Source organism: Geospiza fortis, unplaced genomic scaffold (assembly GCF_000277835.1).
Source record: "Geospiza fortis unplaced genomic scaffold, GeoFor_1.0 scaffold56, whole genome shotgun sequence".
NCBI classification, from domain to species: domain Eukaryota; kingdom Metazoa; phylum Chordata; class Aves; order Passeriformes; family Thraupidae; genus Geospiza; species Geospiza fortis.
The window spans coordinates 176,398-203,892 of NW_005054413.1; the positions used below are offsets into that span (position 1 = coordinate 176,398).

The 27,495-nt window shown below is 35.9% G+C and overlaps 2 protein-coding genes across 5 annotated transcripts in view; one reads left to right on the plus strand and one right to left on the minus strand.

The window, feature by feature from the left end:
• Positions 1–27,495, minus strand: part of MCPH1 (microcephalin 1) — a 118,206-nt gene that overhangs the window by 35,189 nt on the left and 55,522 nt on the right. The gene's annotated exons all lie outside the window — the stretch shown is intronic.
• ANGPT2 (angiopoietin 2) overlaps positions 1–27,495 on the plus strand; it is a 41,543-nt gene continuing 14,048 nt past the window's right edge. The window contains exons 1-4 of one of the 2 annotated variants that reach the window (XM_005426384.2): positions 1–373; positions 22,162–22,317; positions 24,396–24,517; positions 26,141–26,373. In XM_005426384.2, the coding sequence (XP_005426441.1) occupies positions 89–373; positions 22,162–22,317; positions 24,396–24,517; positions 26,141–26,373 (796 nt within the window). In that variant the 5' untranslated portion in view covers positions 1–88. The remainder of the gene's footprint in view (positions 374–22,161; positions 22,318–24,395; positions 24,518–26,140; positions 26,374–27,495) is intronic. The other variant, XM_031061420.1, reaches the window with a different exon arrangement.

A 27,495-nucleotide genomic window follows, 5' to 3' on the forward strand; every position in this document is an offset into this window, starting at 1 on the left:
GCTCGGCTGCGCCGCAGGTTAGCTAGGGCCGGGCTCTGGCCAGCGCATCCAGGCTCTCTAGGTCCGCCGAGCTACCGCAGGGATTAAAATGCAGCTGGCCGCCTGCTTCTTTTTGGGCTGCGGCATACTCTTAGCTTCAGGATACAACTCCTTCAGTAAGAACATGGAGACGATAGGCAAGAAGCAGTACCAGGTTCAGCACGGGTCGTGCAGCTACACCTTCCTCCTGCCCGAGGCGGACAACTGCCGCTCCTCCGCTCCGTACGTGTCCAACGCGGTGCAAAGGGACGCACCTCTGGACTATGATGATTCAGTTCAAAGACTGCAGCTACTTGAGAACATCATGGAAAACAACACTCAGTGGCTAATGAAGGTAGGGTCATATAATTTCTATCCCAAAACCTAACATCCTGTCATCTCTTTCAGTGTGATTTCTTTTTTCTTGAACCGTGCCTCAATTCACAGAGTGCATTATTTAAGCTAAATTTCTGAATTTCCTTTCAATCAAAAAGTTGTTTTGAAGTCTGGGAACATAATATTAACTGGCAAGGAAGAGTGAACTGCACAGTTGTGCAGAGACTGTGCCTTAAAGTTTGTCATTACATTTGAGTTGCTTGGACAAGTTACATACACAGATGGACTGTGGGCTCGTCTGAAGTTTCTGATATGAGAGAAGGAGCTACTAATGTATAATTAACTGGCAAGGGCTATTTTAGAGCTATCTAAAGAATATAGAATGTACCTTTATCTGAGGCATGCCTAAAATGTTATCTGAAATGTGATTTCAGAACTTGAATGAAGAAATTAACCTATTAAATCCCACTGATAAAGAACTGTAGTTCCAGCAAAGGCTGCAAGCCAGACTTGCAGTGAAATCAGCCCTGTGAAGTGATAGAATTTAAGAAAATTCTTTAGTGGATATCCTTTGCATCCTGTAACGTTTTCAGTGAAATGTACAAGATTCAAGGGAAAAATAGTCTGGAAAAGGTGTTGCAGATACCACAGAGCTTCCCTTAATGCAATACCATTGGAACTAAGGGAAAATTGACATGTTTATTGCCAAAGTGGCAACATTTGTACCTGAAAGAGCAGGGAAAAAATGCAGCATATATTTTTATTATTATTGGAGAACAAACCTGATCACTTTTTCACATTTTTACAGAAATTATTTTGATTCAAAATGCTATGCAGTTCAACAGACTTTAATTTTAAAAACCTTTATTTCACTACTACCTGGAAAAGTGTTATAGTATAGTCTAATTGCATAGTAAATTTATGAGCCTTTATATTTTGTACCAACATGCCTGTCTTCTAAGCAATAAATATTTTAAAGACTTGGCACTGTATTTCCAAATAAGTGTTCCAGTGATGCCATAATGGTTTCTTCATAGAGAAAAAAATCTGTGTTGCAAATAGAGAGAATTCAGTTTTTTACAAAGAATAGCCGTTTCATACACAGTTACAAAATAATTTTGCATTAGGACTCACTCTTCTCATCAGTTACAAAGTTCCAGAACTCCTGTGATACAACTAGTGAAACCTGCTGGCGAATTTGTTAGTGTTAAACTTCCCATTCCAAAACAAACAGCAGAGGGTTTTCATCAACCTGGAAATGAGCCTTGGAAGATTAAATCCAAAATGCATACACTTGAAGGCTCCAGTGTGGAATTCCAAATCTCTCTTTATAGGTTTAGGACACTTAATTTAGAGACACAAATAATGTCAGCTGTGTAGTTTTTTGTTTTTCTAAATTTATTTTTTAAACAGGTAAACTTACTTTCCTCCACTTACTTACCTTTCTACTTATTAATTTACAATGCTCACTGTTGTAATGTTAAGACCACATTTAACAGATGTGCAATGCAGGATGAAAACCACACAAAGTAGAACAGTCTAAGCTACCCAGCTGCTAAGCAATTTCCTAACTTAAATAGTAAATCACACAACACTTCAGTCTTAAATGCCACTTAAGTAGACAAACACAGTATCGTAAGTGGCATCAGGTAAACAGAAACCAGTAAGCATCCTTATTTAGTAAAAACTATGCTTTTTCCTGTCAGTCCTTGGGAACTCAGTGCCAAGAGGAATAGGATAAGTATCTCTAACCCATTCTTTGAGGGATCAAAAGACAGATTCTGATTTACAAGACAGAGAAATGTTTCTTGTATTTGAGCAAAGGCTTCTAAATAAGATGCTTTAGAACTGACTGTTGTTTTTTTTCCTAGCTCTTCCACAGCTAAACATCCTGTAAAATATCTACCGTTTGCCTTTTTCACTATTTTAACACCTGCTCTCTATGTCATCTGTTTTGTTCACAAAGAACTTCCAACAAAAAGTAGCTTTTCCTCAGATTTACTTTGCTAGAGACACCTGGTCTGCAAGTGAAGATAAAAAGCAAACAATAACCTTCAAAGCTGCTTACAGAGTTTACTTGCTGTTTTTTTTAAGGTCACTAATACACATTCTTAGGTTCATATTTCAACCTCCCAAAATGTAGTGCAAGGTCAGTCAAGATGGGGTGAAAATTTGTATTTGCTTATTTTTTTAGTGTATTGAAAGTGTAATACAAGATTGCTTTTAAAAATAACCTGACATTTAGCTTCTCAGCAATTGCACAAAAACCTTCATTGGGTCTTTCTCTTTAAAAGTTATTTTTGTTCATTTAAGAGGCAGAACTGGTTTTGTTTTGAAGTTGTGTGAAATATACATTACAAACTTCTAGTGTGAATTAACCTTTAAACTTTGTTCCTGAAATATTGTACATCCCCAAACATTTTTACACACCTCCCCCTCTCCTGCCTTTAATCCATCAACTAAAGGAAACGTTCTGTTTCTGAATGAACACTGGGCTGTATGAATGGAACAGCATGGGAAGTGTGTGCTTCATCTGCTTAATGGACAAACACAATGGGAAGAAAATGAGTTAGATATGTCCAGGTTCTTTTCTGATCTGCTCCTGCATAGGAAGCAAAAGATTTTTTTTCTACAGTTACTACAAATTGCTTCTTCATGAAAACACATCTTTTTTCAATCTGAACTTTAATAATGCATTATGCTACTACTGTGCCATACATAAAACTGGAGAATGTCTTTTAAAAAGCAGATTATGTTTAAGCATTCAGACGACAAGGTAGAACAAATCCCTATTCCACCTAATCCATGCTTTAGCAGTAAGCCAGTAAATGATACTTCGAAGCAAAGGCCAAAATGCTAGATCAGCTGTGCTGCAATATACCTAAAATGAACTTTCCTCTTTGACTTTTCCTATCTTGGGATCAATTTGTATACTGAAGTGTAAGATTTTTTTCTAATGTGTGTGTGAGCAGGGAGCATAACGCTCTCAATAATAAAATTTTTAATTAACTAGAGACGATAGCAGGCTGGTATGCAAGTGAGATACAAGACTGGAAACTTTAAATATAAACATAAATGTTGGCTATTATACTTGGAACTTTCAATATACAACACCAGGTTTTCAGATATTCCTAAAAGACAGGCAATCCCTTAGGTTCAACAATTTAAATATTTCTATGTGAATAAATGGCAGCTTTACCATTTGGATCACAGCACTTGTACTCAAGGATCTGCACTTTTTTTCAGATATTAAGACACTGAAATAACTGAAGGCTGACTTGAATTTGCTTCTTAATATATTGACTGGATCCTATGACTCAGGAGATATGACTGTCCATAGGAATAGTGTAGAAGAAACAGGTCATATTTTCTTAGTCTTTCCTGTTAGAAACAGCTGAAAACAATGTATGATCAAATTGATGATAGCATCTGGAATACAGGTAATTTATTTGTGGTTTATCAGCAGATCAAAAGACTAGCAAATAAAAATCGGTGTCAGGAGTCAACATTTAAACCCATTACCAGAGCTTCATCCTGAATCATCCCAGCAGACTAGGAGGGGGATGCACTGCTGATAGAAATGCAGTATCTTTGGATACACTTAACTGAGATTCATTTTCCCTTGTATTGATACCCTGGAAGGTTATAATTATTTCTGTACTGAATGTCATTTGTTAAATACAAAAAGATACTTTGACATGCTGCCATTCAAAACTATCTGCACGCAATGAATAAGGACAAATATATCGAACAGAGTTGGACTTTGAAGTACTCAAGAAATGATTCTGACTCTGAATCCTACATTCCTTTCTTAAGTAATGCATCTGTTTTTACTTATTGTGAGAAGTGCTTGGTTCTGTCTATCAATGATTATTTGCTAAGCAAAAGAAAACTGGTAGGACTCAAAAGAAAATACTTTCTTACTTTCAGACTAGTATGTTACCAGATGAAGTTTCCACACTACTCTGGATGATATAATTATGAAGTTTATTGTTGTACTTCCTGTAGGTAAATTTCAGTGAAAGGATTTGAAATGATGCTATTGCATGTGTTTAAAAACTGTTATAGGAACCATATCTGCATCATTCCACCAATACCAAATGGGTGCTGCAGGTCTGAAATTGTACAAAATCAACAAAGAAAATGAGATTTTCTTGTACAGATTTACAAGACAAAATTGAAATAGAGAATTCAACTCCAAGATGTCATCAGTAAAAAAATGGGATAAAGAGAGGATTACAGAATCAGACTCTTGCTAGCATTCAAGATATATTTTCATGTGCTTTGTTTGTAGTTAACATGACAATAAACTTGTCACCTTTGACTGGTCCAAACAGCAAAATGGGAGATTTTCTCCATCAATTATCGACAGCAAGCATTTAATTTCCTTTTTTTCTTTCTTTCTTTTATTTTCTTTTCTTTTTGTTTTCTTCTCTTTCTTTCTTTCTTCAAGTGTACTTATAGGAAATGAGCTTGAAGATTCCTGAATTGCCAGCTTCCAGTACTTTTTATTTGCATACCCACTTAATATATAAAATTTAACAGCATTACCTTTAACACATCTTTGATACTTTATCAGAGAGACTGAAGCTGAGGACGGTGCTTCTTTTACAGACAATTATTGTTCCTGCTCCTTTTTTCTTGTTAATTATGAAAAAATGCAACAACTTGCATCTCACCTCAAATTTACCGAGTGAAAAAGTAAAATGTGCTTGATTCCTAAGCTATCATGTATGTATTGCTTAGAATGGAAATTATTCTGAAGCCCACAGAAATGGGTTGGACCCACTTCCAACCTTAAAAATATGACAAGTAGTACCTTTAGTGACTGTTTAATACTGTCCTTTACATACTACAGTATTTGCTTTTGAAAATGTACCAAATTCTTTGATTTATAATATTAAGCAGCTTAGTTAACCATTATTTCTTTAATAACTTTTTACATACTTTAATGCAAGAACCTCCTGCTGCACCTGTTATTTCATGGCCTTCTACACAGCTTTGGCTGAAAGGGCAAAGCAAGATGGTCTTCCCCACTGTTACTATTGTTATAGGTCTAGACAGGCAAAATGTTGCCAGCTGGTTTAGGAGACAGAGTCTTACATCTTGCATTAGTGCCTACAACAGAGAGGGGCCACTCTTGGATCTTTGGAACTTTGCAAACCCAGAGTTTCACCAGGTCCCTCAGTCTATATTAATTAGCCTCCTAGAGTAAGTTCAATCAGCCTCTTCAGCCTCAAGGAGACAAATGGAGGAATGGAAAACTTAAAAGAAATCCCCCTTGATGAGGCAGATTTGTCAGCATTGCTGAAGAACTTACAAAAGCCAGCATGCTGCATGGCTCTCATCCTAACATACTACTTTAGCACTGAAGTTTGTAGGCCTAAAAATTCAGAGACAATAGGTAGATGGTACAACTGTGGACTAAAATGCAAATATTATATGAATATATAGATAAACATTATACTTCCCACTTGTTAGAAAGCAACTTGAGTACAAGAGTCAAATCAGGACTGATGGCTTTTCCATAAGACTTTGATGTCTTCCTATTGCCGCATCCTCAAAGAATCACAGAATTACAGACTCTGGTTTGGTTTGGAAGGGATCTTCAGTGATCATCTAGTTCCAACCCCTCCGCTGTGGGCAGGGCTCTCTTCCAGATAAAGTTGCTCAAAGACCTATCCAGCCAAACCTTGAACACTTCCAGGGATGGGGCATCCATAGCTTCTCAAGGTAGCCTGTTCCAGTGTGTCACCGCTCTTACCATGAAAAACCCCAAAACCACAAACCAAAACAGAACAGAAAAACCATGACAAAACCAACCAAGCAACCAAAACACAAAACAAAACAACAAAAACCCCCAAAGTTCCTGGAACTGGAGATGCAAGTTGTATTTCAGAGAGAAATGGTTCTTGCATCTATTTAGCATATTAGGATACTAATGGGAGCCTTAAGGATACTTGTAGAGATCACATAAGGGAAAATGGGAAGAGATGGCTCTTGGGGGAAAAAAAAATAAAAAAAATATCATGTACCTGAAACAAGGATGTCATGCACAGGAAATATTTGGGTAGTCCAAATGCACCCTATGAAATATCTCACTGGTAGTAACAGTGAAAACAATGTGTCAGTGGACTGTAAGTATCACTAGATCCTTCAAGAAAAGGAGAGTTTCTATGGCACTAAATAAGGAGTTTCAGAAATATGCACTGACAATTTTATCCGCCATTTAATTATTTGAACTTCTCAGACTAGCCAAATATAAACTAGAGGTGGGAAAATAAGAACGTCAGATAACTAAAAAAGGCAAAGCATTTGGGGAGAAAAAAGTATATCACAGTAATTAAATACCTGGAAATGCTTTAAAGATATGGCACATTACACAGCATTAAACCAAATAACCTGATGCATACAGTAAGTTAAAAAGTGCTTTACAACTAAAAAATACTGTGATAATTTCATTTCCTTGACCAGACATATTTCTAGGCAATGGGGCAGAGAAAAAATGAGCGTAATTTATTCTCTAGAGAGAACAAAGAGAAATACTTTTTGGGGAACCTGATGTCTATTCCAAGTAAACCAGGCTCAGAGGAGATGTTAAAGAATTCTTCAGGTTACAAAATCCAGATCTATGTTTTGTATAAAAAAAAAATCCCATACCTAGGTAGTTCTGCAAACACTCACTAAGTCAGTTCTTAAGCCGCCTAGAAAAAGACATTACTACTCCTTAAAAGCTTTTTTAAAAGAAATTCTTACTGTGTTTCAAGTAATTACTGAAAATCCTGTTAGTACTTATCTCTTTGTGGAACAGGTTAACCCTAAAATTAAGATGTTGTTTATAAAGCTCAGCAAATGTATCTTGCAATTTGTATGATTAAATGATATCTATCTATTCTCTTTCCAACTTCCAGCACATTATGGCTTAGTCTGAAGAGAGAGCAGGAAGCTACAGGAACTTTTCTGCTGTCTTTATACTGCCCATATGAAGCTTTATCAGTTTAGCTAATAATCTTCCAGGAGTCTACTAAGGTCATAAAAAGGTCTTACTACTAAAAAGAGTAGGCTGATAGAATATGCAACCCTCTTTCTGCTAACTTCTCTCTCTGTTAATAAAAGTATGCATGGGAATCTTGTATTCTTCACAGAATTCACTATTCACAGAAGCTGTAAGGAAACATTTTCCTCTCTAGACAAGCAAATACTTCAGAATTCTTAGATGACAGCAATGTTTTTTCCAATTCAGCTGTCTCTGGAGATCTCTTGTTAAAACCATGCAGCATGAGACCTTATCATTTCCAGAAAGGGGAAAAAAGCCTTGCTTAATTCATTACTGCTCTCTCAATATTAGCAACTAAAATTCTTCTAATAGGCATTGAAGTGTTAGACTGTGTAATACCTTTTAGGAACATAAATAACAAGAGATTGAAACTAGCTATGTGAACTTCAAAATCTGTACTAAATCATTGATGAGGACCAGAGCAGTTCACTATAAAAGCAAAACAATTGTATTAGAGCATTTCAGTGTGGTACAGCATAATCACAAAACTGCCATAATTTGTGTACTTCAGAAGCAAAGTTTTAGTATGTTTTTTGAATAAGCTGTTTATCAAAACCACAGGAAAACACACTGAGCAAGTGTTTGATCTTTATCACTCCATTTAAAAGAAATTTTTGACAGGGAGAAAACCTAAAAGTTCTCATCTTTGGAGAAAATAATTGTATCCATTTAAAAATAGTAGGATCTTCTGAAAATCTCTAGTATAAAAATGACTGAGCAGTGTCTTAAGCCCAGTCCAAACAACAGCTCTGCAGACCTGTTCATTCTCACGCTGCAGGCACTAAGAGTCATTCACCTCCTGTACTCACGGTATCAGCTTCATCGCTACGCTTGCTTTTCGTTCAGGCCTGCACCTGATGTGCGTGATCCTGGAAGGAAAAAGCCTCTTTGTTCCATTCTGTCAGGGTGTGGGAATGGGGAGACTCCCAGCTAAGTGGAAAGGACATTTCCTGGGCAATAGCCATAGCCCCCATAGCAGCTCCCCTGCACGTGATGTGACATCCGTGCGCCGCTGGGCTCTGCTCATCGTGTGACCTGATGTACAGACATACACGGAGGTACCTGAGTAAGCTGAGAGGTTTAATTTTGATCCCTGGTACCTAAAAATCATTTTAGTTTTGTCTTTCTTGACAGAACTTGTACACATCATGTCATGACACTTTATATATTTGTTTTAGGTCTTTTCCCATGTACTACATTATGTTCTATGCAACAATTTCCTCATTTTCCATTTACAAGGTGTAACTACCTGCAAGATACTAGTTCAAACCCACAGTTTCAGAATGAAATATAAACCAGCACCTTAAGGAGAATATGCCATTCAGTCAAGAAGCAATAGCCTCATTTTTCCAGGGTATCAGCTGTCAACTGACAATCTCAGCTGTGCAAAGTCTTAACATTCAAACATGAAAAAGCTGCGTATCAAGACTAAAATACGTGTAGTAATGGAAAACACACTTGCCATACTTCAGTTTACATTAACAGATACCCTATCCAGTCAGACAGTTTTCTTACTCAAGAAAACTCCCCAGTGAAGACCTAATGAAAAAATTGTCTAATTTTTGCTTTTCTTTTCAGAACTATTTTTTGCAAACAGGGTAATTCAACTATTCAAATGAAATATTAGTTTCCAGTTTCTTAGTGCAAATTAAAAAACAGATAAAGCAGGCAAAAGACAGCTTAAATGAATAAGTAAAAAATACCAAAATCTTGTGTTTTACTGCTTCTAAGGAATCGACTTAAAAAACTCCCTAAGCTTCCTTGCATGAGGCCTGAACTTTGACCGTATTAACTATCCCTGTGTTTTCACTTATGTTAAACTGTCATCCTGATGCCAGATTTTCTGTCAGATATAGTGTTTGCCTATAAAGTAACAGTAAATTAAAAAACCCTATTGTAACTGCTACTGGAGCCTTACTGGGAATGTTTTCTGAAAACTACTCTGACACGATGAAACAAAGTTCAAATAACTAGAAAGTAAGCCCCTAGACCAATAACCTAGCCCTTAGAAAGAGTATAAACTGCAACAAATATAAACAATCTGACCCTGTTGAAATCTTAGCACATACAAGCAAGGATTCTGTCAACTACAGTTTACCAGCTAGGCAAGAAAGTTTAAATATATAGTTAAAAATACCGTAATTTTTTTCCCCTGACATGTAAGTTTATTTGACTTGAATCTAGAAAAAACTTAGCCATGTCTTGAGTTCAGCTTCTTTGTTATGGTAAACTTTATTATTTTAAAAAGGCTCTGAGGACAGTGTAAAAAATCCTAGCTCTGCTCCAAAGAAGTAGAAAAATTCCCACTGACTTCTTAGTGAAACTAAAAATGCTTAGTTTCAATAACGAAGTATTAATAAAACAATATTGAAAAAGTATTTGAAGTTAATAATGGAGTAACCAGTAAATCAGATATGTGCTTTAAGGCCTAATTCATGTGGACTACCTCTAACTAAGTGAGGATGCTACTGTAATAGAAAAAAGAGTAATAATTTTCATCACAAGGAAATAAACAGTGTCTTTCTCTTGTCCCTCTCTAGTCCCTGTGGGAGTAACATCTCCCAAGAGTCTCATCCAGTCAAGTCCTTTGCACTCACCATTTTCCTCAGTGAATTTTCTTCCAACTTGATAATGTTTCTTAAACTTCAGACAAACCAGAGAATTCATTCCCTCAGCTGGCTTTAAGATCAGCCTTCCAGTCCCCTTTTGCAGCTTACTGTCATGAAGAATTCCTATCTCTATTCCTATCCATATCCAATTTTAAAATTCTGTTCACACAGATTCATTTCCCTTATTTCTTTCCTTCTATTAAAGTTATGCAGCTTCCTGGCTGTCCCTTTCCTCTACACCCTTTCTCATTCAGAATTCTCAGTTCTGGATTCTTTTGTCATTATAGCTAAATTTGTTTTTAACCTTCTGTGCATACTTTCCTGTGTATTCACAGAATCACAGAATGCTTTAGGTTGGAAGGGACCTATAAGGTTATCTAGTTCCAGCTACTCTGCTGTAGGCAGAGACACCTTCCACTAGACCAGGTTACTCAGAGCACCATGCAGTCTGGGCTTGAACACTTCCAGGGATGGGGTGTCCACAACTTCTCTGGGCAACCTGTGCCAGTGCCTCACCACCCTCACTGTATTCTTCCTAATATCTAACTTAAACCTACCCTCCTTCAGTTTACAGCCATTCCCTCTTGTCCTGTCACTACACACCTGTGTGAAAAGGCGTGTTTCTTGTAAGCCCCCTTTAGGTACTGGAAATCTGCTCTATGGTCTCTGAAAACCTTCTCTTCCCTAGACTGAAAAATTCCAACTCTCTCAACCTGTTTTCATAGAAGAAGTACTTCAACCATGGGATCATCTTTGTGGTCTTCCTCTGGACCCTTCTAATGCTGTGCGACCTAAATCCCTTCTCATGCTGTGGGACCCAGAGCTGGATGCAGCACTGGTCCAGCTGGGGTCCCACCTGAGCAGAGCAGAGGGGCAGAATCCCCTCCCTTGCCCTGCTGCCCACACTGTTTTGGTACAGCCCAGGATACAACTGGCTTTCTGGGCTGTGAGCACACACTGCCAGGGCATGTTCAGCCTCTCATCCACCTCTTCCAAGTTCTTCTTGTCAGGGCTGCCATCAATCCCTTCACTGCTCAGCCTGTGCTTATGTTTTCCTGGACCCAGGTTCAGGACCTTGCATTTGGCCTTATGGAAATTTACGATGTTTGCCCGGGCCCAAATCTCAAATGTAAGACAGATAGCTTTCTTTTCTGGCTAGGTGCATATAGTATTGATGTCATTGTACTTTCTCCACTGCTAATGTGCTTACTCATCTTGACAGCAGAGTTTTACATCCAAGAGAGTCTCTGGAAAGCATATTTAAAAGTCTCCCTCTTCAATGGCCCTTGTCAGATCTTGACAGACAGGGAACTGTCCTCTCATAAAATACCCATCCTATAATGAGTACAGCTTTGGTTCTCAGACATTTTTTCTGACACTTTCTCTTCTTCTCTTATGGTTAATGCCAATAGCATCATTTGTTTTGAAAGGATCTGGCTTCTGGTCTTTCTAGAAGGGCACATACTGGCAGCTGCCTTGTGTCAAGTTTCCAGGAGCACTGACAGGAGCTCAGCTCAAGAGGTGACTTTGCATCACCACCTGAGTGCTCAGGGGGGTACCAGAGACAAAGAGGAAATTTTGAAAGCAACAGATGAAAAGACCTGTCTTCATGTTTCTGTTCCAAAAACCTAAACTGTCTGCTTTTAGATGGATATTGAGACAAAAAAAAAGAAGTATTATTTAATCAGGATTACATAATTTAATTTTTTTTCCTGCATCACACACTATGTTTTGTTTCTGCAATATGCTGCTTATTTGTTCTGATCTTGCTTCCAAATATTTGTGTTTGTCCACTTTTAACACAGTAGCTTCCTGGTTTATCTTTCAAGCACGGAATTCCTCAGAAACTTTTGCAACTCAAGACTCTTAACTGGGCTAATGGTACAGTACAGAGAAATAAATAAGTGGCATTTGACAAGAACATATAAGGATGCTAATTTTTTTAAACTAAGCAGAGGTGACCACCTGAGCTTCTCTTTTTTAAGGCAGCCTTTAGTACTTTCTGTAGCCATATTTAAGGCTGGTTTGGTTTTTTGGGTCCTGCTTTCCCTGCTCAATGTTTTGGAAAGTTTGGGAAGTTCTCTGACAGGTTTGGTCCAGCAAGTGAGGAATTTTCAAGCTGGTGATGTAAATGTAGCAGTTCTCCAGACACTCCACTTCCCCAGTCCATCTAGCACATTATCAATTGAAATGACAGTGAGAAAGATACAGCACATAGTAAAAAAAGAGTTACAGTACTTGAGCACAAATTACTTTCTTTTCTCCCCTCCAAAATCAGTGAATGGGCTCTTAGTAAAGAAAATCAGTCCCTCAAAACTGAAATCAGCAGCTGACCTGTGCTTCCCCAAAGTCTTGAGCAATCAAAATTTGTCAGGCCTTCAGCAAAAATGACTGGTTGTCACTTGGTAGGATCATTGAGGCTTCTTCTACAAGAAAAAGATCTCATATAAACTCAATAAACTATAATTAGATGCCAGTATGTTGCAAAGCTTAAGAACTACTAAAATACTTTCAGTTTCCTTAACCTGTGAACTTTAAAAAGAATCTAATTTTTGTCATGCTGAAAGATGCTCTGTAAACATGGCTTTGAAACCGGAGACACCCAGTTTTATAGCTCACAAAAGGGACTAATTGTGTACCATAGCTTCCTAACTAGTTTGATCCTTGAACTCCAAATCATTCTTCCTTCTGGTTGGAAATGGAATGCAAGATGACTGCTTCCCTAGAAAGCAATGCTGAGAATGAACTGTAAATGCCTAGCTCTTTTTCACTTCCCCAGTAATGTTTTGAAAAGTGGAATTTGCTTCATATTCGTCAAAAACTTGATCTCTGATTTGCTTCACCACATCATAAGCTATTCTCTAAAATAGACTTTCCCGTTGAAAGAGGAGTTCATAAAAAACCACTTGATATTGTTTGAGATAAAAAAGATAAATGGCTTTAACTGTGACTGATACATTTGCTAAATATTTTGTAAAGTTTATAAGGCTACAGAGACAATGTTTTTCATGAAAAATGTCACCAGCATATCTGATAGTAAGTTTATTTCAGTTGCTCAGTGGAATGGAAAAAATACACAGAAATGAGAAAGGATTATGAGAAATAAGATCTGGGATAGCAAGTGTTTATTCAGATCTCATCTTTGTAGGGCACAATCTCGTCCTTACGCTGGTCTGGTAAAATCCTGATTCCCTGATGCAAGTCCAAAATCTGATTGAAAACATATAGGCTTGTCTCCAAAAGGTTTGAATATTCCATTTGGAAGAATAGAACCCAATGCCATAATCTAGTATTTAAAATTTAAATATTGATTAGCAGTATTTCCTACACTGTTAATAAATATGGAATCCTAATTTTGAGTATTGGTGGCTTGTTGCATATAATGAAAAATATTTTATGCATTTCAGTGAATGGCTGAAGCATCACTGGCTTCTTGTCTCCCTGGCTTCAGTGCTACTGAACTTCGGCAAAATGCCATTCATGACTCACACTATTTATTTATTTATTCTTTATTTTTAGACTAATGGGAACTTTATGAATTCCTTCCCTGATTTTTAAGAGAAATACCATAGCAGCTATGGTCCATAAAAATGGTGATTCAGAATCTTAAATTATTGCCTTAATGAATAGCCTTAACTCTTAATGAGCAAGGGTAATCACCAAATAATTGATTTTAATTTTGAAGATACTCTTGTTAAATTTTGTTTTTATAAAATTATTTACCTACCTACATAGAAATTGACACTGTTAAGTGGTTTGTCAAGTTGACTATTTAGTTTCCATTAACAGTGCTTTTTTGCAAAGAATATTTTTCATTTGCAATTTAATGCAGAAATGCACCATAGAAAGTACATGCATCATATACAGTACAAAGAACCCACGTCATCCTCCAAATGACAACACACATGTGTAGGTAAGAAAGCAGTAGTGTAGTATTCCATGGACAAAATAAGATCAGTGTCTGGAATGGTGGGAGCTCAACTCTATGACAGCTTTTGGGAGTGTTTCAGCTGTTGAAGTCTCTTCCCTTTTCCTATGTGCTCCTTTGCCTTTTCAACATCATCACTTGGATTGTAACATTCATAGTTAGTTCAGAACATACAGCAGAAAATCCAACCATCCTGTAATAACTTTTAGAATTAGATACAGAATACTTCCATTCAGGAACACAGATTGAAAGTCATTCTTTATAAATATAAACTTGTATAGAAAATGAAGACATTTCATACATTTTATTTCATGTTACATTAATAAAAATTTAGTTTTTATTTAAGTAGAGTTTTGCCAGTAAAGGAGGGGGGGAGAATATTTTTCTTCTGCTAGCAAGTGTAAATTATAAAAGTGTAACAGTTTCCTCTAAATGTAATGTAATCAGACAGGAGAATAGGCTGGTAAGCTTTCATTTAGTGCACAAGTGTCCCTACCAGAACCATCTGCATATCATTTACTTCAAAGCCTGTGTTTACTATTTTAAGAGTTAGCATTTAAATCTTTAGTATTTTATTACACAATTTTAGCTTCAACATTTTCCAGTAAATCACAGCTCACTTCCAGATAGTATTCATTTATGATGTTACTTTCACCTTTTGTTTGCTGACAGGAAAATGAGATAAGAGAAAAATCTTAGCTGGAGGTCTGGACAGGCAGACATGTTTGATGGGGCATAGAGACATCTCAAGCATTCCCATATACATTCCCAAAAGATTTTTTTCCCTCCCTTGAGAAACAACTCATGGACCATTGGGACTTCCTGCTCTAGAGAAAAGGAAAAAAAGGAAAATTTTAAATGCCTCTTTTCAGACATGATTGTTTTATTTCTGCAGTGTACTAATTTTTTCCAAAAGTTACAGGCTCCTAAAATTGATAATTTAGTTCCAGAAAACATGAAAAAATAAATTATTTCTTAAAAGTTGCTTTAAAATAGCTTAAGGTCTGATGGATGGAGATTGATGCAATGCCCTTAAAAATGTGTTCCCTTAGGTCTGTCAAGATAAATGACTCTTGGAAAGGGTAGGGATTCTTCTATTTCCATCCTGACTTGAAGCAGTAGGAACAGGGACAGACTGAAAATAAGTACGAAAAGCTATTTTAAAGAGAATAAAACTGTCTGCAAAATTGAAATTTTGACAGTATTTTGCCTTCATAACACCAATGCATTCATGTGATGTGGAAATACAAATACAAGCACACATGGAGTGCCTGTCAATATGGTTACATACACGCACATTAAGGAGCATGTGTAGCATATATATGTTGGTAAAATACTGCCTACCTGAACAGCTGTGATGAAATTGAGGCAGTGTTTCCTACTTTTTTAAAAAGTACATTACATTTCACTGTTATTCATATCCAATAGGATCCAAGGTGGCTCATACCAAGAAAACCCTTCTAATGTACAGATTTCAATTATACTACAAATAAACAATTTAAATATTTAGTATTTTAACTGAAAATTGTCTGTTAAAATAGTCTGTGAAAAAAATGACATTTTTGTCTTTATATTAAAAAAATGTATCTGTGAATGAGAAATTTAAGGATTCTGAGGCATATAAGGATAACCTTTTACAATCAGAAAACTGCACATTGACACAGCATTAAAAAAATACCCAGTCCAAGTTATGGGCTAAATTCTTCTTCAGATGACTCATGAAGAAATCAGATGTGGCCACAATCCAAAGAACATTGCCACTCTGAAAAAAGGGCAGGGCAACTAAGACCAAGCATTACTAGGTTAAAGATACCTCAAGATATCTGGAGTATGAGAAGCAGGAAGGTCACATCTCTACTCTGAAAAAGTATTCCCAAAGGAACTAATGAGACTCAGCTTTTCTTATTTTGACCTGCTACTAAAACGAAGCAAATCTGATTATGGGTGCTTAAGTACACTTTCCATCTTGCTTGCTTTTGTGTGGATAATGAACATCTTGTTGAAAAAAGCACACGGATGATGACCACAGGTATTGGAAGAGCTGATTAAACCCAAATGGTTTAAATTTGCAAAGATAAGTTCTAAATAAAGCACATGACATTTTTATTAGGGATGTGAGAACTATAACTCAAAGTTTTTGACAGCTTAATATATGTGTAACATGTCACTCCTTTGTGGAAGGGAGTACCCAAAATTTCTGAATGCCTTTGGTCAAAGAAGAGTGGCAAAACCCAAAGGGGTCCAAAAGAAAACTGCTCACAAAGTTTTATTAACAGACTACGCACTTGGCATGGAAATATGTTTGCCCCTATAAAGAGAAATGAGATAGGAGAGAGGAAAGAGGATCACCAGTTTTGGGTCCAGCACTGATCCAGCCAATAGGGTGTCCAAGGTCCTGGTGGTGCCACCCAAGCTTTGCAGGGGTACCGTTTTATAGGTAAATTTCCCTCTCCTGGGACTTAGGTTTCTCACTCTTTGTGTAAATAAGTGAGCAGGTGCAGTCCATTCTTCTGGACCTTTCTGGAAATGGGTTGAGGGTCTTTGAGGGTCTTTTGATAGTCTTGATCCCCCTCTACTGGATTGACCCTGAGCTGACAGTTCATGCCTAATTCTTGACCCTACTTCTGCCCATCTGGTCACCACAGACCAGAAGTAGGAAGTGGGTTCCAGAAAGGTGCTGCCCAACTTTCTGACAGCCCCTCTTTCTAGCCACATCCTGTTCTTACTTGCCCACTTGAATAGCCATTAGCATTTGAGGCAGAGCAACACATTAACTCCTTACTGCCCAGGCTTCTACAATATGCCAAACTCTGTAGCTTCAACGGATATTTAAAAGGTGCCTAGCTGTAAATGTATTTTTTGTTGCTAGGTTTTCTACTGGATCTACTCCACTTTTTTAAATCCAAAACAAAAGTTAGAGGAAAATCATTATATATGTCTGATTAGCCCTGCAGTTTTCTCTGTATCTACATTAGATGACCAAGCATGCAATATGTATTGTAACACAACCTGTTCACACAGGACACAGCACTCTGTAGAAACTCATTATTAACATTACCTCTTGGTGAAAATAAATATTAGACTTGACAGAATCAGATAAGAAAATCACCAAACTTTATTTGGAAAGCCTGCTCCAATAACTGACAAATTCTATAAAATAGAACAAGAACCCAGTACTATCTGTACTATTAATATGGGGTAGTGTTTGGCAAAGGAAGGATGTATGTATTTATGGAGCATAAATGCTGCCAGGAACATGACTGTTTAATTAGTATAGATTAAACATCTGGCAGCAAAGAACAAATGCAAGACATCATTCATAACTTAAAATGGAAAAAATGGTAAGTCAAATGTCTATAAAATGCACAAATAAGTTGCTGATTCTTTGAAAAATTCTTTAGTATGGACCAAAATATACAATCAGGAAGTTTTTTCATTTGACTGAATATTGATAACTATTCATAATGGATTACGAATAGTATCTCTGCCAATGGTTAAAAAACACACTTCTTTTAGTGCATACTCTCAGTGTTGTCTTCCCTTTCTAGGCCATTTAAAAGCTTGTTTGAAAAAAAAAAGCCTTGGCTATAAAAGCAATGTGTGAGAATGTACTCCAATATTATTGACCTGTCCTTGTTTTTTTGGCAACTTAGCTGGAGTATTTTCGCCAAATTTTATGATTTTATATGATTTGAAGTAATAAAACATGATGCAGTCCCAAAGTGGTGACCTTAGAGAATTTTTTCTCTCTAAAAATGCATCACTATAACTTTGTAACAAATCTTAACTGTAAAAGTATTTCAATTTTCCCAGCTGTTTTTGCAATTTAAGCATATTTTGAGACATGTTTTTTCCCATCTGAGCTTTCAATTTTATACTTTGTTCAAGAATACATGCCAGCCAAATTCTTACACAAAAGTTAGAATATTTAATAAAAAATTCCAAGAAGAATCACTGAAATGCTATCAGTTAAATAGCCCTTCTTTCAAACATTCCCTCTCCCTTTTATTATCTTTAAGATAGTCATTGATCTAGTCATTGATCGACTTACTCCCTCAAAAGCAAAATTTCTGAAAATGCATCACTAATAGTCAGCTATTAGGTTTGAACATTTATTTTGTTCAATAATAATAATGTTATAATGGTTAACACACCTATAATATTCATATATTATCAGAATCAAAAAGAGATTAAACCATAGCTAGTGCTGTGGCAAGGGAGAAATCTGGCAAATAATCCCTGTTTCACCTTCCAGATTTGAGCAAAATATTGAAGAAGACAGACATGCTGTTCAAACTACCAAGCCTCCTGACTGATGGCTGGGGAATGAGGCATTCATTCCCATGTCCTTCCCACTTTTAAACCTCTTTTTTACCCAAGCTATTCTTCCCCCTTCAGAAACTGAGTGTGCTACTGCTTACAAAGAAAGGAGGCTCCTTGGCAGGAGCTGATGAATAGTTTCTACAAAGAAATGTGCCACAAAGAACAGCAGTCCTGCAAAAATGGCTGCTAATCCTCAGTGTTGTCAGTGTAGCTCAGCCATGGCTGTGGGAACTGGACCTCTATTAAAAAAGTTCTTCCACCACCCTGTCAGCAAAACCCAAGGGCTTTGCTTGCCGGGGGTATGAGTGGGAACATGTTCTGCTGTCACTAAGGTCAGTGCGAGATGGTGGGGCATTTTGGATGAAAGTCATTCTTTTACTTTTTGAAGAAGGTTGAAAGTAAGCACCTGCCACTAAGAAAAAGTTGCAGGGTTGTAGCTGTAAAAAGTGCTACTTACTACAGTTTTGCATTGTATGATGAAGAGAGAGGGGAAATAAGCAGAGAGGGATCAGTGCATTATCTTGGTTCAGGTTGGAAAAAGATTTTATGATGTGTACATGCAGAGAACGTACAAAAGTGGGAGAGGATTAGTGAATATGAAGAAAAAACCAGAAGGGTTTTATGTAGTCATGCTGTATAGGATTTCTAGGGAAAAAAACACAAGAAGCTCCAAAGCCACTTAATAGGTCATTATAATTTTGATGCTTCATGTTGCTCCAAATTAGAATAAATGAGTAAGATAATAAAACTGGCTTTAAATCTTAAATCCCTTTTGGTATTCACATTTCATACTTTCAAGTAAGAACAGATACCATATTCCCTAAATTATGTATTTAATATTTTTTAAGTTAAAAAACATGTGAAGACAAACTTAAAACTGGAGTCAAGAGAATACTTCAATGATTTGGAAATCCCCACATAAATAAGGAATTATTTGAAAGAGATCAGATACTTGGAGATATGCTTATACTTACAGATATACAAATAAGATAAATTATGAAAATACAGATCTGTGCGTCCAAACAAAACTGCTTTCCAAGGTTACAAGTACAGTGACAAGGGTATAAAAATCTGGCAACCAGAACCACCAGATGCCCTAAATTGTAATCATGGGTTTTGCATACTGTATTCCGAGCAACCTTACATCTGTGTGTTTGAACTGGGCAATTGCCTAAGCCCACCATAAAATGTTTACCTTACCTTTAAGCCCAGAATTAACTCCTTTTCTAGCAGTGTGTTTTGGAACAACTCAGTGATAACAATTTCAAAGAAGTCATGCAGTTCTGCAATCCTATATGCAGAGACGACTTTGTTCAGATTCTCATTCTGCTCTCTCTTTGGTGAACAAAGAACCTTGAAGAATGAGGTTAAATATCCACAACTATTTCATGAAAGAATCAAAGCTCATGAACAATCTTTCTTTGTTGATCTATTTATTACTGTCTTCCTTTTTATTTTGGGCTTTTTTTTTCTAAGTTAAAGACGATGCAATATTTTCAATGCACTGAGTCTGACAGGTGAAGCCATATCCTTGATCTTGATACAGATATTTCCATACTTAATTGTATATTGAGGCAAATAAAATGCATTCTAGAGATTTCATTTCATAGTCTTTTAACAGAGCAGCATTTGAGCAAAGTTTTTTTCAATGTTATCTATAATGATGTCCAGTCTTCCAGATTCAGTTGCTAAAGTTAATTAGGACTCATAAATAATTTAATTCCTAGATGTCTAGCCTTTTCAGAGGGGTACATATTAACTGTTGCTCTTGGTCATCTCACTTCAGTGAAAAATTACTTATTTTTATCTATATAAAAGTCCGCAGAATTTTGCAAATGTCCTTTGGCTATGGCGCACCAAATATCAATTTGCATTGCTTTTTAAAATAAATTATCACTATATTCTGACATCTCACAGTGTAGTGATCAAGGACTAAAGATACCTTACTATTACTACTCAATTAAAAGGCACTAATTGTTGTCCAGCATAAAAGAAGAAGCTGACCTAAAAGATGTCACAAAAGAATTCAAAAATTCCAACATGTTTGGTCAAATAAGATTTGTCTCTGGTTGGAGAAGCTTTTGAAAATGAGGAATAGCATGGAGCAAAAGGTAACACTTAAGAATCAACACTATGAATAGTGAATAACTCTAATTATCATAGTATGATGGCAATTGAAGATACCCATGTTCGATTATTATGCCAAAACCCAATTGATTGTATGCTTAATTCTAGTATTCAAAAAGATCATTACGCGAAGAGCATGTAAAGGCTGCCTAAAGACTGGTTTTAAATCTTTGTGGTACAAAGAGAAGTAGAACAGTAGATGTGGGTCAAAGTTTATGCCAGGTCAGAAATCTCCCTGTTGTGCATTGCAGCTCACCAGCTGCATGGGGAGACTGGAGTGAACAAACAAATACTGCTCTGACAGTTTGGTCACACTGGGCATCAAGAAATAGTGGTCACTTCAAATGTAAGAATATACTACCAGTTTTAGAGGTTTTGATTTCTTAATATACCCTGTTTTCTCCATTTGCCACTTTTAAAACACAGCTCTGAAGTAAGAAAAATTAACCCAGTCCTTGCTTAAGTAACATTTAAGGAGAAAAGCTTAAATATTCAAAGCTGATAGATCTGCCCATCCTTCTTTAGCTGGTTGGAAGTGGAATGGTTATATCTGAACAGTGGTTTATAGAATATTAAATCACAAGATGCTTTTTCCCCACTGGTATAGAAAATAGCCATAAAACAAAGTTCAAAGTCTCTCATTACTACAAGCCACCATTCATATAAAGATAAAACTATTAAAATATTATTTTTTAAAAAATCAAGTTATCAACCTGTTCTACTATTCACTTAGATTAGGAATTGGTGATGTATTAGCATTTGTGCTTAATGACACTAGCTATTTTTTATTAGCCAGTATCCTCTTTGTAAGTAGAGCATGAAGTTCAAAATTTATTATGGTTCTCTTGATAGAACTGTGTTGAAGTGAAGTAGAAGTTTGATTCTAGAAATTTCCTCAGTCAATGGAAAAAAATGACTGAACTTTCATGAATTCAAACACATGCAATGACACATCAAAGAAATGTGAGATATTTGCAATGACTGACAAGAAATATGGAAGTGTGAAGAAAAAACAGACTGCTTTTTCATAATCCAGGCAGGTAGAAAGAAAGATTTATGCAAAAGGCTACTTTAATTTTCTCCTTGCTACTTATTTTTCCTCACTTTCCTTGAAAGCAGGGTACTTTGTTATAAAATATCTACTAAAAAAGCCATATTAATTTAGACAGAAACTACTTCAGAGTCAAGTATTTTAAACAACTTTTGCATTCCTTCATATTTAGCATTTAAAGTATTTATAGGTTTTTCTACTGTTTTGTGTTTTTATTTGAAATTCTCTCTGATAAAAATGCACACATAACAGTGTTAAATGACATCTGACCTCTTTGAATTCTAGTCATGTGATGAATAATAGCTTTTAAAATAGTTAAGTGTAAATACAGGAAGATGACTAAACTCCTAAACTTTTATCTTCTAAAAAATTCCCATCACTGCCAAAGCTGGTGAAGCTCCTCTGATGGTTACAGTGGTGGGAGCACTAGGGGAGAAAGGCTTCCAAGTGCCCACAAGCACTTTCATCACTGTACCTACTACCTACCTCCTGCAAATCTCTGTTCCTGCCTTTAGAAAATGAATGGCCACACATTCCTTGTCACATTTGGTTTTCCTCTTACAGAGCTTAATGTTGGGAAACAACATAAATACATAACAGACAAGGACAAGGACCAAATTTGTTTAGCTAGGCTGCCAGCAGGCTTACTGTACTACCCCCTTTCCAACATTTAAAGAATGCAACTATCTTCTCTCTTTCCTTTCCCATGTAGCTTGAGAATTACATCCAAGACAGTATGAAGAAAGAAATGGTAGAGATCCAGCAAACTGCAGTGCAGAACCAGACTGCAGTAATGATTGAAATAGGCACTAACTTGCTAAATCAAACAGCTGAACAGACCCGCAAATTAACAGATGTTGAAGCACAAGTAAGTAATGAATTTCAACCTCAAAATGCTTCTGCTTCCCAAACACTACAGCCATACATATAACACTGTTGAGTGTTACACGCTTCTGTTCAACAATTGGAAGTCAATCGTTGTGACCCACAGTTCTACCCAACTTAAGGAAACAATAGTATTTGGTAATACATAGTTCCATCTCAAGCCCAGTGTTGTCACTGGAGTGATTTTCATTACAGTAGCATTTTAAGTAAGTCTAGAAAGCCAACTGCTAAATTAATCTTTAAAGAGAATGTATTTAAAACTACTGTACTATATCCAGGCATCAGCTGGGTCCTAGTGTGCTTTATACTCACATTACTCTCATTACTAATCTTAGCTAAATGAGTCTCTTCAAACTGTCTTTGCTCCATTTACCAGCTTAATTGCTTTTTTAAATGAAATCTTTCCTTTTTAATTTTTGTTAACTTATCAAAAGAACTATGTCTTTTTAATTAATGTTTTCACAGATAACTCTAAGTGGGTAACAGTTCATTTCCAGCACAATGCACTGCATTATGGTAAACAAAGGGACACATAAATCTGAGATTAATAAAGAAAAAAGGAGGCTGCTAGAAAAGCATATTCACACAGAAGTAAACTTGTCTACTGTACATTTGCTAACTTCAAGCAAAATAAATGGGTTTTAATTGAAAAGCATTAAGTACAATAAGACATTCTGTTAAACAGAATGCAGATATTAGCAGAAGGACAAGTCCAATCCATGTAGAGTGGTATGTATTTGTAGTTTTGCAGATATGGTAGGAAGATGCCGATATTTAATTGCCAAAACAAATAATGGATATATCATGCAGCACATAATATTTTGTATAATATAAAAAGTATGCAAAGCATAAAATCCATGTTCGATGTTTTACTATCTGTAGAATTCATCCAATGAATTAAATTACATTTTTTAACCTAAATCAAGACTTTGTGAGCTCTTTGATAAACTGATAATTCATAGCTTATAGGCATACTGAGCTGAACTTTTATTGTATTATTCAGAAGCCTAATATTTTGCACATGTTGAGAGAATGTATTTATTAATTCACAGTGATGTCTTTATGGAAATTACTCAGTTATTTTCTGCTTAGAGGAAGAAAATCATCACTGTAACTTTCCTTCTCTGCTTGAAATTACTGGTGACTGGGTTAAGGGCTTAATTAGCAACATAAGGAAATTAACCAAACAATTGCTCTCTCAAGGACACTTACTTTTGGCAATAATTTTCAATTACACTTAAGTGTGAAATCATGTCCTGAATGACTGTTTAACATGAAGGACATGAGTAATCAATTCTTCCTGCCAAGGAAAGCCAAATTCTGTTGAATTAAAAAAGCTGTTCTAAAACAATGAGAAAATATTTCTAGAAAACTTGCCTTAAAGTAATGCAATACAAACTGTAGAGTATCATACATGTTTCCTAGTATCTGCATTTCTTCATTTAAATATGTAAATAAATTGTTAACACTGCATAGAAAAAAGGTAATATTAAAATGCAAAGAATGAATTTACTAAAGTGTGGTCCCTTTAGTTGATTTGTTTCATGTGTTTAATGAAATATTAGTCATGTGTTTCACATGATAAACACTTCAAAATATAATTTGGGATTGAATAAAATAGCTAGGAGAGAACTATCAAGTGATTTCATGACTGTGCCAAGATTTCAGCAAGAGACTTACTTTCAACACCAGATGGGGAAAACAACTCATTCTTTAAGCCACACATGTCATAGTTCCAGTAATGAAATAAGAATTCTCATAACAGAGGGGAAGGTATAACAACAAAGCTAAAGTACACAGTAACTCTCATCAGAAACATAGCATACTACTGAAATATTCCCAACTATATAGTGTAATAACAAAATTAGTTCAACTCTGTGTATTCTTCTTCATTCTCATTCTGTGAACATTTGTGCCAAAATTAAGTGTTTTTAAGTATTGAAAAATATTTTAAATCATAGGTGTACATCAAGATTGGCATGATTTTACAACATAACAAAATTACAATTTATTTAAAATACATATATTTTAAAATAAGTTTTTTTTGTAAATTTTTTTTAGGTATTAAACCAGACAACCCGACTTGAACTTCAGCTTTTGGAACACTCTCTTTCAACAAACAAACTAGAAAGACAGATTTCAGATCAGACCAATGAGATAACTAAATTACAAGAAAAAAACAGGTAAGTTTGCACAGCCCAATGAAATGCTATTCCATGAAGTGCCCTTCTAATAGTTTTAGAAACAAATCTACTCAAGTAGGATAATAAGGGTTTGTACACAAGCTCTCCAAACTGATTACAAAATGTTACCCACACTCATTACAGAGGTCATATATTACTTAAAGCCTAGGAGATCCATGCAGGTCTATTCTCATATTCTGTTTATATATTGTTCTTCACTATCTGAAGTTCTCCTTTATAAGAGGAACTTAAGGCTAAAACTGAAGCAGTACTTCCGTTGTACCCAATTTATATTCTTCTTTAGACTTTTCCATATGAATGTGATTTAACCTGATTCAAACTAATTGAGTGTAAGCACATCTCCAAAATTTTATTTCCATGTAGTACATAGCTATCCTAATGATTAACCAGGTCATTGCTACAATTTTTTTACCTAATGTAGTGAGAAAAATAAAGCACTAATCATATTCTACGTTCCTCAAGAGTCCATGTTTTGAAATTGACCAAAATCCAACTATTACTCTTATCCTTTTCTGTACTCGGCTGTGGTCCAAAGGCTCATACCTTTTTTCAGCTAGCTTTGTTTCCATATCACCATGGTCTTTTTTTACATTTGGCAATAAATAGTTTACAGAGGAATCTAAAAGCAGCAATAACAGTAAGTTTTCTCCTTCAAAGCAATGTCTTTCAATGAGAACCATATGTGCAAAGTGCTTTTTCTTTGAAAGAATTAGCTTAAGAAACCCAGGAGACATGTTTTGACATTTTTGTTCACTACTCAACTACATTTATGTATGTTCCCTAAAGGTTTTATCTACCAACTTAAGAAAAACAAGCATCCTTATCAAATGGAAAGCAAAGGAAACACTGATTTTCAAAAGGTCATGTTTTTTGGTGTTGAACTCAGCAGACTTTAGACTACCCTAACATCCAGATAAAACACAAAATCAATGTTTCTCACCCAACAAAATACAATCTGCATTGAACTAATCTGCTTGAAATTATATATAAGGTTCAGGATTTTTTTTTCAGTAACAGCAATGGATTTTTGGTGAATTTCTCTCTTCTGGCTATGCATCTTTTAAGAACAGCATTCTCAGAGTCTATATCAGAACAATTAGCAGTGAAACAACATTCCCAGCCAGTTACCTAATAATACCAGCTCTAAAATTGGAGAAGGGTAACCCATCTTCAAGTAACTATTTGCATGTTTCCCTGTCTTAATGCCATAACATTTATGTTAAGTATGTGTTTTATTATAGGATATTTGAAATGTTCATGGTTACATCTTTAAATAAGTTCCATCTTTTAATAGGGTAAACCCATGACAACTTAGTCACTTTATCTTTCCTTTAATAATGTTGAATTATCAAACTCCCAATTATTACATTTTTAAAGTCTGCACTACACACTGTAGTAGATAATGTTGTTTATCAGTGCACTTACATAATAAATGAAAGCATATGTATCAAACTAAACTTTCATTTAGTTGTCCACTGCTTGTATAGCATTAGAGAATGAAGTTGAGTGTTTATGAAGAAAGAAACTTATACAACATGCTTGATTCTCTTGTCATCAGCTCAAAATTGTTTTTGGAGGGCCTAATTGTGATCTTTTATTTAGCTTTTTAGAAAAAAGAGTTCTTGAGATGGAAGACAAGCACATGCTTCAGCTGAAGTCAATAAAAGATGAAAAAGATCAGCTTCAAGTCCTAGTAGCCAGACAGAATTCTATTATAGAAGAACTAGAAAAACAGTTAGTTACAGCTACAGTAAACAACTCAGTTCTGCAAAAACAGCAACATGATCTGATGGAGACGGTTCATAGCTTGCTTACTATGATATCGACACCAAACTGTAAGTCAAAGCAGACATGCTTATACCATTTCAGTGCTATTTCCTAATTTGTGTACACTGGTACCTATAGTCTTATAACTAGTTCTGACACACTTCTGCTTCTCAGAAAGTCTGTATTTTTTGCCTTAAATTTTGCATCCGAGTTAGTTAACCTACTTTTTAGGGGGTGGGAGAAACAACATTTATGCGATTTCTTTTCAATATTTTGTTTATCTTCTCTGATTTATTTTCTTAACCAATTCTCCAGTGGTTCAACAAAATACAGAGAAGCCAAGTATTATTCATCTCACATGGCATTCACATGTGTGGCAGTATACACTTTCTTGACCATATATCTAGGTGAGACTGCATATTGTAGGTCTGCAACTTTTCTTCCTGGCTCACAGAGATTGTTTCTGCCACCTCTCATTGCTTTGTTACACAGAGTTTATCAAAGAAAGGATGAATTCTAGTGGCTACCAAATGTAAAGGAATAAGCACAGGCATAGTTTTTAGCCCCCAAAACCAGAAAGCACCAGGCCTGGGCAGCAGGTACTCCAAGTTCTTCACCAAGGTATCCTTGTTCATCCTAAAAATCCCTCAGCCTAGCAAACCTTACAGGCAATAATCTCACCCCTAAATGCCTGACAACTCTGCAACAGATCATAGACACCAAGCAAAGCTTTCAGATTTATGCAGATTCACGTGTGCCATAAAAAACCCACACAAACCATAAACTAAAAGTTATGGCTACACAGGATTTAAACATTCCCTGCCTTGAATTTCATGTCTGATATGGAACTTGGACAGATTAAGAAGCTGTTCTAAAAGACTGTAGAGTCTGGCACAGTTGCCTGTAAAGTTCTCAGGGCTGAAAATACAGAAATATACAGAACCCCTAAAGAAGGATTTAAAATTAAATACTGGGAAAAATGTTAGAAGTTGTCATTAGAATTTAAAAGACAGTATAGGTGGTCTATGATATATTACTGTGAGGTGGATCACAGACAAGGAAAAGGGTGTTTGGAACTCCTCACTTTTAGTATTGTCCTATATGTTATGATAATAACATAGGTTGTAGGTTTTTCTAAACAAAGTAAATTCCAAGTTTTTTGTCTTCATAACTGACGCTATTCCCTTAAA